Genomic DNA, 17,739 nt, shown 5'->3' with positions numbered 1-17,739 from the left:
AAACAGAGGAGTAAAAAAAACTACGGTTTTGATTATCGATATTGCAGTTGTTCTTTTTTATTATTTGTGGATTCCATATCAAATTCTTTGTTCGGCAGCGCCATATACTGACACAACAACAACCCAGCTGCGTCATTTTCTCATTGCCTTGTATATTAAATTTTTATTTTTATTTAATGCTTTATTATTTATATATTTTGCTTTTATAATACGCCAATACTTAACATGGTTTCTCCGCTGCGGAACTTAATTGTATATTTTTAGTTATATTTTATTAAGGGTTTTACCAAATTATTAATGTTATAACGAATCGACCAGATTTACTTTTTTTTTTGTTTTTTGTTTAATTATGGTGTTTTAAATGGTATAATTTAAATTTTAGTTTTTAATACACTTAGCATTTTATTTTTGTATTCGCCGATAGAATCTATTCCTTGGCATGTTTTGTATTTGCTTAATAGAGCGCACGTTTTTTGTTTTTCAATTCACGTTTTTCGCTTTCATAAAACTTGTTGCCATCAAGCTATGATTATTAATAATTAATACATAAATATAAAAACAACTAGACATTGTCCACAAATCATTCCTTGCGAATGAATGTTCTCCCCCTGTAACGAAGAGCAAAGCAAAACACAACAAATTGATTTCAAAGTAATTCAATCAAAGGATAAGTGATAAAATGTTAGCTTATTTATTTAATCATAAACAAATAAATAAAAAACGCAGATCAACTTACGTAATTGTTTTCTTTTCCGTATTCTTCGTTTCCGGTCTAGCACGATTAAGCACTTTCAGAAAGTCTGACGTTTTTGCGCGCATTCTAGAATGAATGTACGCTTTTGAACACTGCAAATCGGAAGTGAATAAAGTTTTCATTTAATACCACAAAACTGGAATTGAATTGGAAGAACTGCACTGGGCTTACCTTAATATGATAATGTAAATAATCTCGGAACATGTGTATTAGATTAATGGTGTTATCCCTTGTTTCTTTGTTAGTATGACGAGGGAAGAGTACTGAAAGAAAAAAAATTGAAATGCAAAACGTAAAACATTGTACTGGCATAGAGATACAGTCAATAAAAACATATCAGAATATTCAAGTTCAACCCTATTTAAAGTTTTCATGAGCACCCCTATTATTTTGGGTATACAAATATCATGACCTCCACTATTTACATCCTTCAATAACCTTAATTTAAAAATCAAAATGTAAAACAAATCTTTTAAGTAAAAAAATTAGTTTATATTCCTCTGATTTTTCATGACCCTTTATTAATTTTTATTTGAAAAAAATATTAGTTTGCATCCCACTCCCATTTAACTCCTAATATTAATTCTCAAGCGATTTTTCACATTCCTCTACACATTTTCTTTTGTAACCAAACACAAGTCATCTGACATAAAATGAGGTTTATTCAGGATGCCGTTTGTTCTATAATTCAATCTAGGAGTATTTGAGAGACACAAACAAAATATTAGTTTATATCCCACTTTTAGCTCCCAACACTAATTTTCAGGTGATTTTTCACATTCCTCTATAAATTTTCATTTGTAACCAAACACAAGTCATCTGACATAAAATGAGGTTTATTCAGGATGCCGTTCGTTCTATAATTCAATCTAGGAGTATTTGAGAGACACAAACAAAATATTAGTTTATATCCCACTTTTAGCTCCCAACACTAATTTTCAGGTGATTTTTCACATTCCTCTATAAATTTTCATTTGTAACCAAACACAAGTCATCTGACATAAAATGAGGTTTATTCAGGATGCCGTTCGTTCTATAATTCAATCTAGGAGTATTTGAGAGACACAAACAAAATATTAGTTTATATCCCACTTTTAGCTCCCAACACTAATTTTCAGGTGATTTTTCACATTCCTCTATAAATTTTCATTTGTAACCAAACACAAGTCATCTGACATAAAATGAGGTTTATTCAGGATGCCGTTCGTTCTATAATTCAATCTAGGAGTATTTGAGAGACACAAACAAAATATTAGTTTATATCCCACTTTTAGCTCCCAACACTAATTTTCAGGTGATTTTTCACATTCCTCTATAAATTTTCATTTGTAACCAAACACAAGTCATCTGACATAAAATGAGGTTTATTCAGGATGCCGTTCGTTCTATAATTCAATCTAGGAGTATTTGAGAGACACAAACAAAATATTAGTTTATATCCCACTTTTAGCTCCCAACACTAATTTTCAGGTGATTTTTCACATTCCTCTATAAATTTTCATTTGTAACCAAACACAAGTCATCTGACATAAAATGAGGTTTATTCAGGATGCCGTTTGTTCTAAAATTCAATCTAGGAGTATTTGAGAGACACAAACAAAATATTAGTTTATATCCCACTTTTAGCTCCCAACACTAATTTTCAGGTGATTTTTCACATTCCTCTATAAATTTTCATTTGTAACCAAACACAAGTCATCTGACATAAAATGAGGTTTATTCAGGATGCCGTTCGTTCTATAATTCAATCTAGGAGTATTTGAGAGACACAAACAAAATATTAGTTTATATCCCACTTTTAGCTCCCAACACTAATTTTCAGGTGATTTTTCACATTCCTCTATAAATTTTCATTTGTAACCAAACACAAGTCATCTGACATAAAATGAGGTTTATTCAGGATGCCGTTCGTTCTATAATTCAATCTAGGAGTATTTGAGAGACACAAACAAAATATTAGTTTATATCCCACTTTTAGCTCCCAACACTAATTTTCAGGTGATTTTTCACATTCCTCTATAAATTTTCATTTGTAACCAAACACAAGTCATCTGACATAAAATGAGGTTTATTCAGGATGCCGTTCGTTCTATAATTCAATCTAGGAGTATTTGAGAGACACAAACAAAATATTAGTTTATATCCCACTTTTAGCTCCCAACACTAATTTTCAGGTGATTTTTCACATTCCTCTATAAATTTTCATTTGTAACCAAACACAAGTCATCTGACATAAAATGAGGTTTATTCAGGATGCCGTTCGTTCTATAATTCAATCTAGGAGTATTTGAGAGACACAAACAAAATATTAGTTTATATCCCACTTTTAGCTCCCAACACTAATTTTCAGGTGATTTTTCACATTCCTCTATAAATTTTCATTTGTAACCAAACACAAGTCATCTGACATAAAATGAGGTTTATTCAGGATGCCGTTCGTTCTATAATTCAATCTAGGAGTATTTGAGAGACACAAACAAAATATTAGTTTATATCCCACTTTTAGCTCCCAACACTAATTTTCAGGTGATTTTTCACATTCCTCTATAAATTTTCATTTGTAACCAAACACAAGTCATCTGACATAAAATGAGGTTTATTCAGGATGCCGTTCGTTCTATAATTCAATCTAGGAGTATTTGAGAGACACAAACAAAATATTAGTTTATATCCCACTTTTAGCTCCCAACACTAATTTTCAGGTGATTTTTCACATTCCTCTATAAATTTTCATTTGTAACCAAACACAAGTCATCTGACATAAAATGAGGTTTATTCAGGATGCCGTTTGTTCTAAAATTCAATCTAGGAGTATTTGAGAGACACAAACAAAATATTAATATAGTTTATATCCCACTTTTAGCTCCCAACACTAATTTTCAGGTGATTTTTCACATTCCTCTATAAATTTTCATTTGTAACCAAACACAAGTCATCTGACATAAAATGAGGTTTATTCAGGATGCCGTTTGTTCTATAATTCAATCTAGGAGTATTTGAGAGACACAAACAAAATATTAGTTTATATCCCACTTTTAGCTCCCAACACTAATTTTCAGGTGATTTTTCACATTCCTCTATAAATTTTCATTTGTAACCAAACACAAGTCATCTGACATAAAATGAGGTTTATTCAGGATGCCGTTCGTTCTATAATTCAATCTAGGAGTATTTGAGAGACACAAACAAAATATTAGTTTATATCCCACTTTTAGCTCCCAACACTAATTTTCAGGTGATTTTTCACATTTCCTATAAATTTTCATTTGTAACCAAACACAAGTCATCTGACATAAAATGAGGTTTATTCAGGATGCCGTTTGTTCTAAAATTCAATTTAGGAGTATTTGAGAGACACAAACAAAATATTAGTTTATATCCCACTTTTAGCTCCCAACACTAATTTTCAGGTGATTTTTCACATTTCCTATAAATTTTCATTTGTAACCAAACACAAGTCATCTGACATAAAATGAGGTTTATTCAGGATGCCGTTTGTTCTATAATTCAATCTAGGAGTATTTGAGAGACACAAACAAAATATTAATATAGTTTATATCCCACTTTTAGCTCCCAACACTAATTTTCAGGTGATTTTTCACATTCCTCTATAAATTTTCATTTGTAACCAAACACAAGTCATCTGACATAAAATGAGGTTTATTCAGGATGCCGTTTGTTCTATAATTCAATCTAGGAGTATTTGAGAGACACAAACAAAATATTAATATAGTTTATATCCCACTTTTAGCTCCCAACACTAATTTTCAGGTGATTTTTCACATTCCTCTATAAATTTTCATTTGTAACCAAACACAAGTCATCTGACATAAAATGAGGTTTATTCAGGATGCCGTTCGTTCTATAATTCAATCTAAGAGTATTTGAGAGACACAAACAAAATATTAGTTTATATCCCACTTTTAGCTCCCAACACTAATTTTCAGGTGATTTTTCACATTCCTCTATAAATTTTCATTTGTAACCAAACACAAGTCATCTGACATAAAATGAGGTTTATTCAGGATGCCGTTTGTTCTATAATTCAATTTAGGAGTATTTGAGAGACACAAACAAAATATTAGTTTATATCCCACTTTTAGCTCCCAACACTAATTTTCAGGTGATTTTTCACATTCCTCTATAAATTTTCATTTGTAACCAAACACAAGTCATCTGACATAAAATGAGGTTTATTCAGGATGCCGTTCGTTCTATAATTCAATCTAGGAGTATTTGAGAGACACAAACAAAATATTAGTTTATATCCCACTTTTAGCTCCCAACACTAATTTTCAGGTGATTTTTCACATTCCTCTATAAATTTTCATTTGTAACCAAACACAAGTCATCTGACATAAAATGAGGTTTATTCAGGATGCCGTTCGTTCTATAATTCAATCTAGGAGTATTTGAGAGACACAAACAAAATATTAGTTTATATCCCACTTTTAGCTCCCAACACTAATTTTCAGGTGATTTTTCACATTCCTCTATAAATTTTCATTTGTAACCAAACACAAGTCATCTGACATAAAATGAGGTTTATTCAGGATGCCGTTCGTTCTATAATTCAATCTAGGAGTATTTGAGAGACACAAACAAAATATTAGTTTATATCCCACTTTTAGCTCCCAACACTAATTTTCAGGTGATTTTTCACATTCCTCTATAAATTTTCATTTGTAACCAAACACAAGTCATCTGACATAAAATGAGGTTTATTCAGGATGCCGTTTGTTCTAAAATTCAATCTAGGAGTATTTGAGAGACACAAACAAAATATTAATATAGTTTATATCCCACTTTTAGCTCCCAACACTAATTTTCAGGTGATTTTTCACATTCCTCTATAAATTTTCATTTGTAACCAAACACAAGTCATCTGACATAAAATGAGGTTTATTCAGGATGCCGTTTGTTCTATAATTCAATCTAGGAGTATTTGAGAGACACAAACAAAATATTAGTTTATATCCCACTTTTAGCTCCCAACACTAATTTTCAGGTGATTTTTCACATTCCTCTATAAATTTTCATTTGTAACCAAACACAAGTCATCTGACATAAAATGAGGTTTATTCAGGATGCCGTTCGTTCTATAATTCAATCTAGGAGTATTTGAGAGACACAAACAAAATATTAGTTTATATCCCACTTTTAGCTCCCAACACTAATTTTCAGGTGATTTTTCACATTTCCTATAAATTTTCATTTGTAACCAAACACAAGTCATCTGACATAAAATGAGGTTTATTCAGGATGCCGTTTGTTCTAAAATTCAATTTAGGAGTATTTGAGAGACACAAACAAAATATTAGTTTATATCCCACTTTTAGCTCCCAACACTAATTTTCAGGTGATTTTTCACATTTCCTATAAATTTTCATTTGTAACCAAACACAAGTCATCTGACATAAAATGAGGTTTATTCAGGATGCCGTTTGTTCTATAATTCAATCTAGGAGTATTTGAGAGACACAAACAAAATATTAGTTTATATCCCACTTTTAGCTCCCAACACTAATTTTCAGGTGATTTTTCACATTCCTCTATAAATTTTCATTTGTAACCAAACACAAGTCATCTGACATAAAATGAGGTTTATTCAGGATGCCGTTTGTTCTATAATTCAATCTAGGAGTATTTGAGAGACACAAACAAAATATTAATATAGTTTATATCCCACTTTTAGCTCCCAACACTAATTTTCAGGTGATTTTTCACATTCCTCTATAAATTTTCATTTGTAACCAAACACAAGTCATCTGACATAAAATGAGGTTTATTCAGGATGCCGTTCGTTCTATAATTCAATCTAGGAGTATTTGAGAGACACAAACAAAATATTAGTTTATATCCCACTTTTAGCTCCCAACACTAATTTTCAGGTGATTTTTCACATTCCTCTATAAATTTTCATTTGTAACCAAACACAAGTCATCTGACATAAAATGAGGTTTATTCAGGATGCCGTTTGTTCTATAATTCAATTTAGGAGTATTTGAGAGACACAAACAAAATATTAGTTTATATCCCACTTTTAGCTCCCAACACTAATTTTCAGGTGATTTTTCACATTCCTCTATAAATTTTCATTTGTAACCAAACACAAGTCATCTGACATAAAATGAGGTTTATTCAGGATGCCGTTCGTTCTATAATTCAATCTAGGAGTATTTGAGAGACACAAACAAAATATTAGTTTATATCCCACTTTTAGCTCCCAACACTAATTTTCAGGTGATTTTTCACATTCCTCTATAAATTTTCATTTGTAACCAAACACAAGTCATCTGACATAAAATGAGGTTTATTCAGGATGCCGTTCGTTCTATAATTCAATCTAGGAGTATTTGAGAGACACAAACAAAAAATTAGTTTATATCCCACTTTTATCTCCCAACACTAATTTTCAGGTGATTCTTCACATTCCTCTATAAATTTTCATTTGTAACCAAACACAAGTCATCTGACATAAAATGAGGTTTATTCAGGATGCCGTTTGTTCTAAAATTCAATCTAGGAGTATTTGAGAGACACAAACAAAAAATTAGTTTATATCCCACTTTTATCTCCCAACACTAATTTTCAGGTGATTCTTCACATTCCTCTATAAATTTTCATTTGTAACCAAACACAAGTCATCTGACATAAAATGAGGTTTATTCAGGATGCCGTTTGTTCTAAAATTCAATCTAGGAGTATGTGAGAGACACAAACAAAAAATTAGTTTATATCCCACTTTTATCTCCCAACACTAATTTTCAGGTGATTCTTCACATTCCTCTATAAATTTTCATTTGTAACCAAACACAAGTCATCTGACATAAAATGAGGTTTATTCAGGATGCCGTTTGTTCTAAAATTCAATTTAGGAGTATTTGAGAGACACAAACAAAATATTAGTTTATATCCCACTTTTAGCTCCCAACACTAATTTTCAGGTGATTTTTCACATTCCTCTATAAATTTTCATTTGTAACCAAACACAAGTCATCTGACATAAAATGAGGTTTATTCAGGATGCCGTTTGTTCTATAATTCAATTTAGGAGTATTTGAGAGACACAAACAAAATATTATGATTATGATTATGATTTTTCATTCTAGACCAAAAATGTTGGTTTCTAACCAAAAACGTCTTATTTAGATAACATTTAATTTTAAACACTTGCAAAAACAATGGTAGCTAATAAAAACACCACTCGGCTACATTCATCGCTGGTCACTGTCTGAACGGTATGAAAAGAGAAAACCCTTGTTAAATTCTACCGAGGCTAATTAAAAGAATCCCAGGGCGGAAGCCGTTGGTCGGGAAAAAACCGAGTCATTCCGGTAACGTAGAACCGGCTGCCATGAGAACATACCGTAATAGAATAACAAATTTTCTTATTCAAATTACTAATACTTTGACCTAAATTTTCTTATTTTAAGTGCAAGCCAATATTAAAATCAATGCTCAGTCGAACTACGTTCCCTACTTTTCAAACAGAGATAATCCTTCCTGACGTATAGATTGAGAAGACTAAACGTCAGGAAAGATTACCAGTTGAAATATATATGCATATTCAATTGAAAATATTTTATGTGGCATGCATTTATATAGATTGTACTCACCAAAAGTGACATATCCTATATTGTCGCCTACTCTAGCGTCCGTCTTTGCCAATTCCAAAGGCGGCTCGCGGTGCGAAAACAGCACTTGTGGCGCTGTATGTGATGCCCGACGTCCTTCTCTCAATTCCTGCATGAACACTTTACCAATTATCACGTCGTCCTCATCACGAAAAATCGTACTGAATACAACTGTAACACGATCTGATTTGGCCTCAACATAACTAAAAAATAACATGCGCTCTAGAAAAGTCAAATAATCTATAAATTAAAGAAGTTTGAATACTTACAGCGTCTCATCGTTACGGTAATTGATTACAGCTCGTTTCTGTCCTTCTTCGCCTTGTTCTTGGAAATCGAAATACTTCTCAAAAACTGATGCAAAGCAATTGCGTTTAAGTAGACCAATTTTTTTCGCAACTGCTTCCCAATCAGCTGGTATGTTTTCTAGATCGATAAGTACCGACACATTGTAGCCTAAAAATATGTAAACAAAATTTTGTAAATAAACTTTAGAAAGCTTGAATTTGTATTTATTTATTTAAAAGTTCTATAGGTGGCGTCGATTGGGATATTCATAAGTTGTATTCATTTTAAACGGCTAAAAATCTAGTGTAAGGGGTCGCAAGGTACTATACAAGTCATATTATGAATTTCCACTAAGCATTTAAATCGTTAAAAATATTACGACTTTAGACAAAACTACTCTAAGATTAGATCAGATATTCTACGAGGCTTGCACTTCGAGCTTTTGTGCTTAACGCCCTCTACTCATAACAGTACCTCATCCAGACCCAGTTCCTTTATTGAACTCAGGATAGAGTTGGGTTGGATTGAGCGTATGTGCCTTTCTTCTGGCTGCAGTTGGTCAAGATATCTCAACCTTCACCGCGCTATAGCGCTATATTCTAGGAGACTTGGGACATCTTATGAATCACTTAAACATGTTGAACAGTTGACATATTGAAATAAACACTTAAAATAAAATTTAAAAATTATATTATTTTGTAATTTTTTATTGGGTACAATGAAAGCATACGGCGCTGGCTACTAAAAAATCTCTATGAGAAATGTACTGCAAAACTCTTCTTTAATTAAATACCGGCTTGCAAATTTCTTTTGAGCTTCTCTAAGACACTTCGACAGGAATGAAATAATGGATGTACCCAAATATAGGTAAAAGATATATTAAGTTTAAAAATTTGCTATCAACTTTTTAGATGACGCAATATAGTATATTTATTACCATCTTCTGTGTCTGTTAATAAGCCGCCATATTCACGCTTCAGCAATTCATCAGCGCCGTGCTCCTGCAATTGCTTATAGAACTTCAGCGATATGCTTGTCTGTAATAGAAGTATTTTTTATATATTTTTTTTCTTTAATATATGAATGTAAGAGTACACATATGTTTCAATGTATTTATTTAATGTCAATGTTGACTTACCCTAACTTTAGTCTTATCGCCGTTAACGTTCGAAATGTGAAAGAGCACGCCATCAAAGTCCGCAATTCGCACGTCAATAGATTCGGCTTTGGCGCTAAAAGTACAAAAAATTATATTAAAATAATTCACAAAACCAAAATATTGTGAAAAATGTATACAAATTTGGCAATTTACCTTGCCTTTCACTATACTATTTAAAACTCAAGACATATTTTCATCTAATCAGTTACTGTTAATATATAAGGCCATAAAAGAAGAGCTGGTAGTGTCTTCAGGATATTTAAAGAAAAAAACTCCGTGGGATTATGACAATTACAGTAAAAGAGTGGTATGTAAGGAGATGGTAAGAAACCCACTCCTTAGCATCACAGCAACAGTTAGAGAAGGATTATTGTTGCCGTTAATCATTGTTTCAAAATTACGATATGGAGGGTATCAAAATTTAATAAAATTTGAAAAACCGACCAATACCATCATCCAATGTTAGTCATTCGTATTATTTATACACAATAAATAAACGCTAGTACTTCATCGACGTGCCAATACCGCAAGTGAAACATGCGGGCTCGCAATCTTATCAAAACTTCGAAAATCAGATAACGACAATTCTTTGGAGAAACACATGTGTGTATGTACATATACTAAGGGTACTTTAAAATGTATACATACAAATCGTACAAACATTTACGATTATTTATTTATTTAATCTGAGTATTATTTCAACAAATCATATCGGATCATAGGTACATACTTTTAACATTTTTGTTCGATTATACTTTGTTGCAAGGTTTTAAAAACTCAGAGCTTGGTGCGTTTAGCAAAAAACACATTCAATGGGAGTCCATAAACAGTCTATGAGTCAATTACTGGTTAATCGACATACAGCTGCTTTGCAGTTTGGAATGAAATATATACTTTTGTGTGGCTTGCCATTCAAGCCTTAGCACGGATGATGATTAATACATATAGTCGGACAAGGGGAGGCAGTGTCGACAAACGACGTGTCAATGTTAATAGCATAACAATTGCAAGTGTACGAAAAGCGCCGGATGTACAAAATACATACATGTATATACACACTAACAAGTAGGTATGTATGGTATAAACATACTCAAAAATACTCCCAAATGCATACTGATAAGCGAAGCTTTTTGAACAGTAAAAAATATAAAATGGAATTTCGATATGAGTAAGTAAGTAAGTAGTGGTTTCAAGTTTTGTAAATAAACTTACCCAGCTAGGGCATTACGAAATTTGACCAGAAGAGTCTCTTCGACGATGCGGTTATTGATTTCCAGTAGAATCATGTTATAACCTCAAAAATACTTTGTGACCAGTGCGCGTGAATGCAAGTTTCTTCTACTTCGTTTCCACTTCCCCTTTACGTTTAGCAATGATATTATTAGTTTAATATAAATATACTTTCAGAGTGACAAGTTTTTGTGTTTTCAGGCAGTAGGTTGCAGCAATTGTTCGTTGTATTATTGACTCCTTTATTTTTGGTATGTAGGTGTGAATTCGCCAGCGACCGATGAGCGCGTCAATTATGTCAATTGCTACGTTCAATCCGTGTCGTCAAATTGCCTTGCCTGAATGTTGCACCATCTAGTTAGATTTTGTTGGCCGTCCCGCAACCGTAGACGTTTCACACTTGCTGGTCACTGCTGACTCGCTCTTTTAACTTTACACATAAGCAATACATATGTATGTGTAAAATAGCTCCCGCGTACTCTTCACTACGATTACGCGTGCGGTGATGACTGTCGACGGCGATCTGTGTCAACGTCTACAGCACCAATAACACCTAAATCTCTGCTTCTACTCGTAGGTACTTGTACTAGCTTTGGCCGGCCAATGTGGTAATAACAACCTATTTCAATATATTTCTACGTATTTCAAAAAATACCAATTTTTTACAATATTGCTCCGAGTTGCCTTAAACAAAAAGTCCAGAACTTTGCAAAATCATTGCCCGAATATAACACATTCCTTCTCCTTCAATTCATATGTTAGTTCATATTTTCACTTTTTCACGAAGAAAATTCTTCTTTTCTCAGAGTGTCACCTTAGTCTTTATTTATGTCTTGCATTTGAACTGCCTTTAAGATACAGTATTTATACACGTAAATCACTTTTGTAGATTTGATAAAAATCAAACAGTTCTATTATTAACCTATTTGGCAAATTTTGTCCAAGTTAGTTTTTTCACAAATATCGCCGCTCCCGCATTGGGAAAATGGAAGGTGCGTCGAGTGTGGTAAAATGCGTTGGTGTACGTGTGTCATATTTTCGAATGAACAGAATGACTCAATTACTGACAGCAAGAGTGGGTTCACGCTAAAAGTTCTTTATTATTTGCTATTTGACATATTTTCGATACGTTCGCTTACAAAATAATTTATGCAGCTTTCATTTTTCAAACTTATTTCTACAAATTATTATAGACTGGGAATATTTTAAGAAAATAACTTATCAATCAAAGCTTAAAAATTTATTTGCAAATTTTTTCCTTTATAAATAATAATGTATAAATACGTGGTTGGTAGAAACTGTTAACGGTATGTTATTGGCGTGAGTTATAAATAATCGCTTTTTAACATACATCCCCAAAAATTGTACTCGTAACGTCTACAGACAGAGAGTCCCCACCTAACCCCATTCAATTTAGCTCACCATATTTATGGCTAGTTTGTCCATGCTAGTAAACAAATGCTTTCTATTTGAACTATGCTTAAGCGCTTAAATTGTGGTTGCTTAAACCAAGTTTAAAAATTCATCACAATTTACTAGCAATAAAAACCAAGCACTTATTGGTTCAATTTGAATGAAATCTTCACCAATTGGTTTTCGTATGGCGAAATTCGTAACTTTTCACTGTTGGAAATTCTTGACAGTTACTTTTGGGAAGAAGAGTATTGAATATTAGGCACTGAATCAGTAAAACAAGTACATTGGGAGGAAATATTTGACAGACGACAGATGATTAAAATTTGTTTTTTTGGCGACCGCATACAAAATTGTATATATTTAATATAGTTTCAATATAGTACATAAGCAAATATACACAAGTATTCCTAATTCCAAACCCGGACAGGGGAATTTCTGATAAGCTACTTTCACTCAGCAGAGTATACTTAAAACTTTTAATTGGTTACTTTACAGGTAACTGTAGCCTAAGATACTACAAAATTGGTCTCGCTGAGACCACTATCTGACGACTCCGTGAAATGTACACTGAAAATTCAGAACATATTCTTTGTAAATATCCTGCACTGTGCAGAAAGCGGCTACACCCCTTTGTGGTATGATGGGACAATAAACGCCAGAATGTAAAATCCAAATAGTGTTATCTGTAGAATAAGACTTAGCAGGCGGGATTTTTTTTTCATAATGTAAGAATTGAAACTTCCATTAATTGCAGTGAACTGGCTTTTAACACTATGGCAATTAATAATTGTAGATATTTTCTGAAAGTAGTCGTTTTACTTTGTTTTATAAAATATTCTGCATAAACTTTCAGCGGTTGTCAAAAATAATTTCATTTCACACAACAAATTGGAAAAGTCTCATACCATAGTTAAAGTGTTATTCACCTGCGCACTTTGTTATCGATTCACACATGCTTTTATATGGAAAATATTTGGGTTTATTGCCAATAAAACTAATTTTTTTTAATATTTTATATAATATCTAAACGATATTTTATATGATGATCTACGAACCGCTTGAACTTAAACGGTACACGCATTATTTCATGAAAGTACATCCAGACAAATTTCTGTAATTCCATTAAACCCATTACACATGGTTGCTTTCAACTGCCGCTTAAATTTACGCACTAAAATCTTATCTTAACTGTACTCAATTTTTGTGAGCAACTTTTCATACAAATATTGACATACTTTTGTTTGTTTATCTACAGAGATGACGCAATTGGTTGTCAAAATCGCTAAAAATTAGGTAGCGATTTTCGGAAGACATCACCATCTGTATTCTGTACACCGAGTTGAATACTCATATTGTAATAGTTCTCAATGGACAGTCCAGTAATGGAGTATACCTCATTTAATAATTGTGAATACACAAATTTCTTCATGACAATTTTTGGGCATATATAAAAAAATTTACCAATTTTGTTGTGATATATGTACGTACATATTTAGTTTCACTGAGGGAAATGTTTGAAACCACTAATACGCGTTGCCTGACACTATATACATGCATATAAATATATATGTATATAACCAGGGAATCTTAAAAGTTTAAATATATGCGACTCCGATGACGGCGTTGTTTATGAAGTACACCGCCGACATATAACTGAATATCAACTCAGACAACATAATTGAACTGTTACCGTAATTTGTTTCCTTCCGCTTCTCAAAAATATATAAATAATCTAATAATATTTATTTGCATATAAACGCATGACATCATATAGAACTGTAATAGAGCTTATTTAGTAACTGTATGAAGTTCCAAGTTCCAAGCTACTATACCATAGCAAACTTTCACGGCATTGTGGCATTCAGCCCTGAATACTATACTACCTAGAACGCTGGGTACAGATTTCTAACTTAACGCGTTTAAAAATCTTGTGTATAGCATACGTCTTCTACGCTCTCATTGTTTAGTGTTCTTATTTGGCATTCGCATAGGAATTGTATTATTCTACGCTCAGCTATTGTCCGATTTTCGGCGTTCAGCCCATCGAGTAGTATATGCACTTTCTGAAGCAAACTTACTTCAGTATTAAATGAGGACCATCCTTTAGATTGCAATTCATGTTTGTGGCCTTCTTTTTGTTTCTGTAAGGATTTAAGACAATCCTGTGATTGTTGTAAAACCTGCTGGATTCCCGATATTACAACTGAAAGCTTATGCTCCGGCTCTTCAGCACTAGTTTCTTGAATATTTTGCATACGACACGCTTCTGATGTACATGGCGGTTCTGTTAATAAGTCTGTTATCGAATTTTCAACATCTCCATCGTCATTTGAACTGTTGTTATTTGGCATAATTATGAGCTCATCCAATGAATCCGTGTTTAATTCGTCCAATTCAGTGTCAATAACATCTAAATCTTCTCCCTGTGACTGCCGCTCATCTTTAACATATAGAAATGGGCAATCTTCCCCCCAAGTATTTACTGCGGTTGTGATTGCGTTTTTAGCATTCTTTTTTTGCCTGATAGCTTCTACTGGAAGTGGGATACTAAAAATTGTAGATGTTGTTAAATTTACACTTTTTGAAAATATGTTCTATTACCCTTTTCTGTAATGTTCTTCTAAAAATGATAAATCTTGGAAGTACACCCAAGTTACAGGTCGCTCTGGATACAATTTCTGGTGGCGATATTCACGAGCAAAACGTTCCCGTAGCTTTTTCCAACGTTTATAACAGACTTCCTCTAAAAAAGCGCGATATTACATTTTGTAATTTTACCATTTCATTATTAATTACCTGATATTCCCATACTTTCAGAAATCTCATACCATGCATCATTTTTCACCGTCAAATTTTTCGAATCCCTTATTTTTATCCTGTCATACAGCACTGGATGTTCTTTAACTAACTGAATTAATTGCTGATTCTCCATTAATTCGTCGGGATCAACATCGTCGTCATCACGTTCTTCCTTGGGCTCCTCTTCCTCACACTCTATCCGACGCTTCCTTCCCCGTTTTCGTTTTTTGGGTTCATATTTTATGTTAAGGAACGCTTCTCCATTCGCCTGTCTAATCATTTATTTTTAAATTTAAATTCTGAGTACTGGTGTTTATGCACAAATACCCTTGTTTATAATGATCTCTCAAAAAGAGCAGATGCTCGAAAATGTCCCAGTTCACCGCCTCCTCAGGATTTTCTTGCGCTCTCCGTAACTCCTTGCCAAAGCGGTCCCGAATACTTTTCCAACGAGTAATACACGCGCGTTCTATCGATAAGTAAAACTATTTTTAAATAATAGATTAAAATCATATTGAATCTTTTTTTTACCTGAACAGTTCAACTCAACCGACAGTTTGTGCCAAATATCATCTTTCAGTGATGAATTTTTGTATCCCCTTGCAAGATTTTTGTCATACAAAATAGGATGCAGTTGTACTAGCTTAATAAGTCGAACATCGTCTAACTGTGAGACCATTGTGCCAAATAATGAATATATATAGAATGAATACGTAGTATGAAGTCGCCTTTGTAATTAAACCAATAAATTAGACTTTAGTTTATCTTCTTCTTCTTCTTTAGAGTCAAAACAATTCACAATTAGTCTTAACTTTTGGCGCCGCATTGTAATATGTACACCGTGCTCCATTGGTGATATGATTTCTTGCCTCAGCTGTTTTAGTTGTTAAACAATACACTTTGAGTTAAACGGTGAAAGTGTATAGACGTCTTAATTTGGTGAAGTCTTCAAAAATGGCAACAAAGTCGAGTCCGGTTAAATCAGCTTCAAAGCCACAAGGTGTAGTGGTCAAAGGTTACCTTTTCCTGTACAATGCCGTACAAGTAGCTGGCTGGAGTTACATCCTCTTTCAATTGGTGAATTACTATCTGCTACAGAGTCCACAATTTCGGGCACAAATTACGCTTTGGGACTACACCCGTTTTGCAGTAATAGTTTTCCAAAATGCTGCTTTTGTTGAAATTTTAAATGCAGCTTTTGGTTTGGTAAAATCAAATCCAGTGATAACAACGTTTCAAGTACTGAGTCGAATGATGGTTGTGATTGGAGTTGTCATGGCTACGCCGACTGGTAAAGTGTCACCTGGTCTACCGATTGCACTTCTCGCTTGGGCTATTACTGAAATCATACGATACGGGTATTATGCCCTCAATATTTTAAATATCATGCCCTACATTGTGGTCTTCCTACGTTACACAACATTTATTGCGCTTTACCCCATCGGCGTAACTGGAGAACTGTTGTGTTTCTGGTGGGCACAGAGCTATGCCAAAACAAATACAGTTTGGTCCTGGGAAATGCCAAATAAATGGAACGCCACGTTCTCATATTTTGCGCTGCTGTGGATTGTGATGCTTCTGTATATACCACTCTTTCCGCAAATGTATTTGCACATGTTTGCACAGCGCAAAAAGATATTGGGAGGAAACGTCAGCAAATCTCAAGGAACTAAAAAAACTAATTAATAAGTTTATGCAGTTTTTAAATACATTTAATAATATGTTAAAATATAGCTACCGAAATGCTCAAAGTGGCCTAAAATATTTTTTTTTTATTTTACGTAAAACGCGAACAAAGAAAATACAAATACAATAATAAAAAAATTAAAATACAAATAATTAAGTAAGACTACTTTTGTGAGATTTTGTAATTTTTGGGCATTAGCCATCAGATTTTTAAATAAAAAGTTTTATAAAAAATACTGGTAAGGGCCTGTGTGAATTTTGGAAACGATATGCAATTCCAAATATGTTGTGTCTTATACATTTCTTATGTGTGAACGTATGTACATACATATATACGACTATAAAAATATGTATGCAAATATGAGCACATACAAACCGGTATATTTTAAGTGGACGCTTGCTAACGTTGTTGGACTTTACAAAACCTTTGGCATATTATGTAAACGTTAAAAAATCACGCTTTCGAAATTAAAAAACGACTAATTAATGCAAGCAACTGTTGTAGCAACTGCATTAACCATACGGACTACAGCCGATTGGCTCTTCACCCTTCAACTTTTCACTATGTGCAACTATGTATAATTAATTGACGTTTTCTGTTAAGCCGGTGCAAAAACATGCATATGTATGTGTATATGTACATATTTGTTGCTTATATTATACGATTACATTTAGGTGTTACGTGGTAGTATTCCGCATACGAAAACAATATTTTCACATATTTGCATAAATTGCCATTAAATTTTAAAAGATCACAAATGAGCATTTCT

The 17,739-nt window shown here is 33.0% G+C and overlaps 3 protein-coding genes across 3 annotated transcripts; 1 reads left to right on the top strand and 2 right to left on the bottom strand.

The window, feature by feature from the left end:
- Nucleotides 1-26: 26 nt before the first annotated feature.
- LOC129248997 (actin-related protein 2/3 complex subunit 2) lies at nucleotides 27-12,096 on the bottom strand. The gene is made up of 8 exons (XM_054888599.1): nucleotides 11,051-12,096; nucleotides 9,818-9,911; nucleotides 9,617-9,716; nucleotides 8,661-8,847; nucleotides 8,374-8,594; nucleotides 926-1,017; nucleotides 737-846; nucleotides 27-608 (listed from the first exon to the last, which is right to left on the bottom strand). The coding sequence occupies exons 1-8, from the start codon at nucleotides 11,122-11,124 to the stop codon at nucleotides 581-583; spliced, it is 906 nt and encodes a 301-aa protein (XP_054744574.1). The 5' UTR covers nucleotides 11,125-12,096; the 3' UTR covers nucleotides 27-580.
- Nucleotides 12,097-14,238: 2,142 nt separating this feature from the next.
- LOC129248125 (uncharacterized) lies at nucleotides 14,239-16,141 on the bottom strand. The gene is made up of 5 exons (XM_054887563.1): nucleotides 15,815-16,141; nucleotides 15,611-15,752; nucleotides 15,281-15,555; nucleotides 15,086-15,227; nucleotides 14,239-15,031 (listed from the first exon to the last, which is right to left on the bottom strand). The coding sequence occupies exons 1-5, from the start codon at nucleotides 15,960-15,962 to the stop codon at nucleotides 14,404-14,406; spliced, it is 1,335 nt and encodes a 444-aa protein (XP_054743538.1). The 5' UTR covers nucleotides 15,963-16,141; the 3' UTR covers nucleotides 14,239-14,403.
- Nucleotides 16,142-16,162: 21 nt separating this feature from the next.
- LOC129248126 (very-long-chain (3R)-3-hydroxyacyl-CoA dehydratase hpo-8) lies at nucleotides 16,163-17,205 on the top strand. Its single transcript, XM_054887564.1, has one exon. The coding sequence runs from the start codon at nucleotides 16,238-16,240 to the stop codon at nucleotides 16,967-16,969; it is 732 nt and encodes a 243-aa protein (XP_054743539.1). The 5' UTR covers nucleotides 16,163-16,237; the 3' UTR covers nucleotides 16,970-17,205.
- Nucleotides 17,206-17,739: the final 534 nt, after the last annotated feature.

This window comes from Anastrepha obliqua, chromosome 5, assembly GCF_027943255.1.
Source record: "Anastrepha obliqua isolate idAnaObli1 chromosome 5, idAnaObli1_1.0, whole genome shotgun sequence".
NCBI lineage: Eukaryota > Metazoa > Arthropoda > Insecta > Diptera > Tephritidae > Anastrepha > Anastrepha obliqua.
This window is presented reverse-complemented; position numbering and strand designations above follow the sequence as displayed.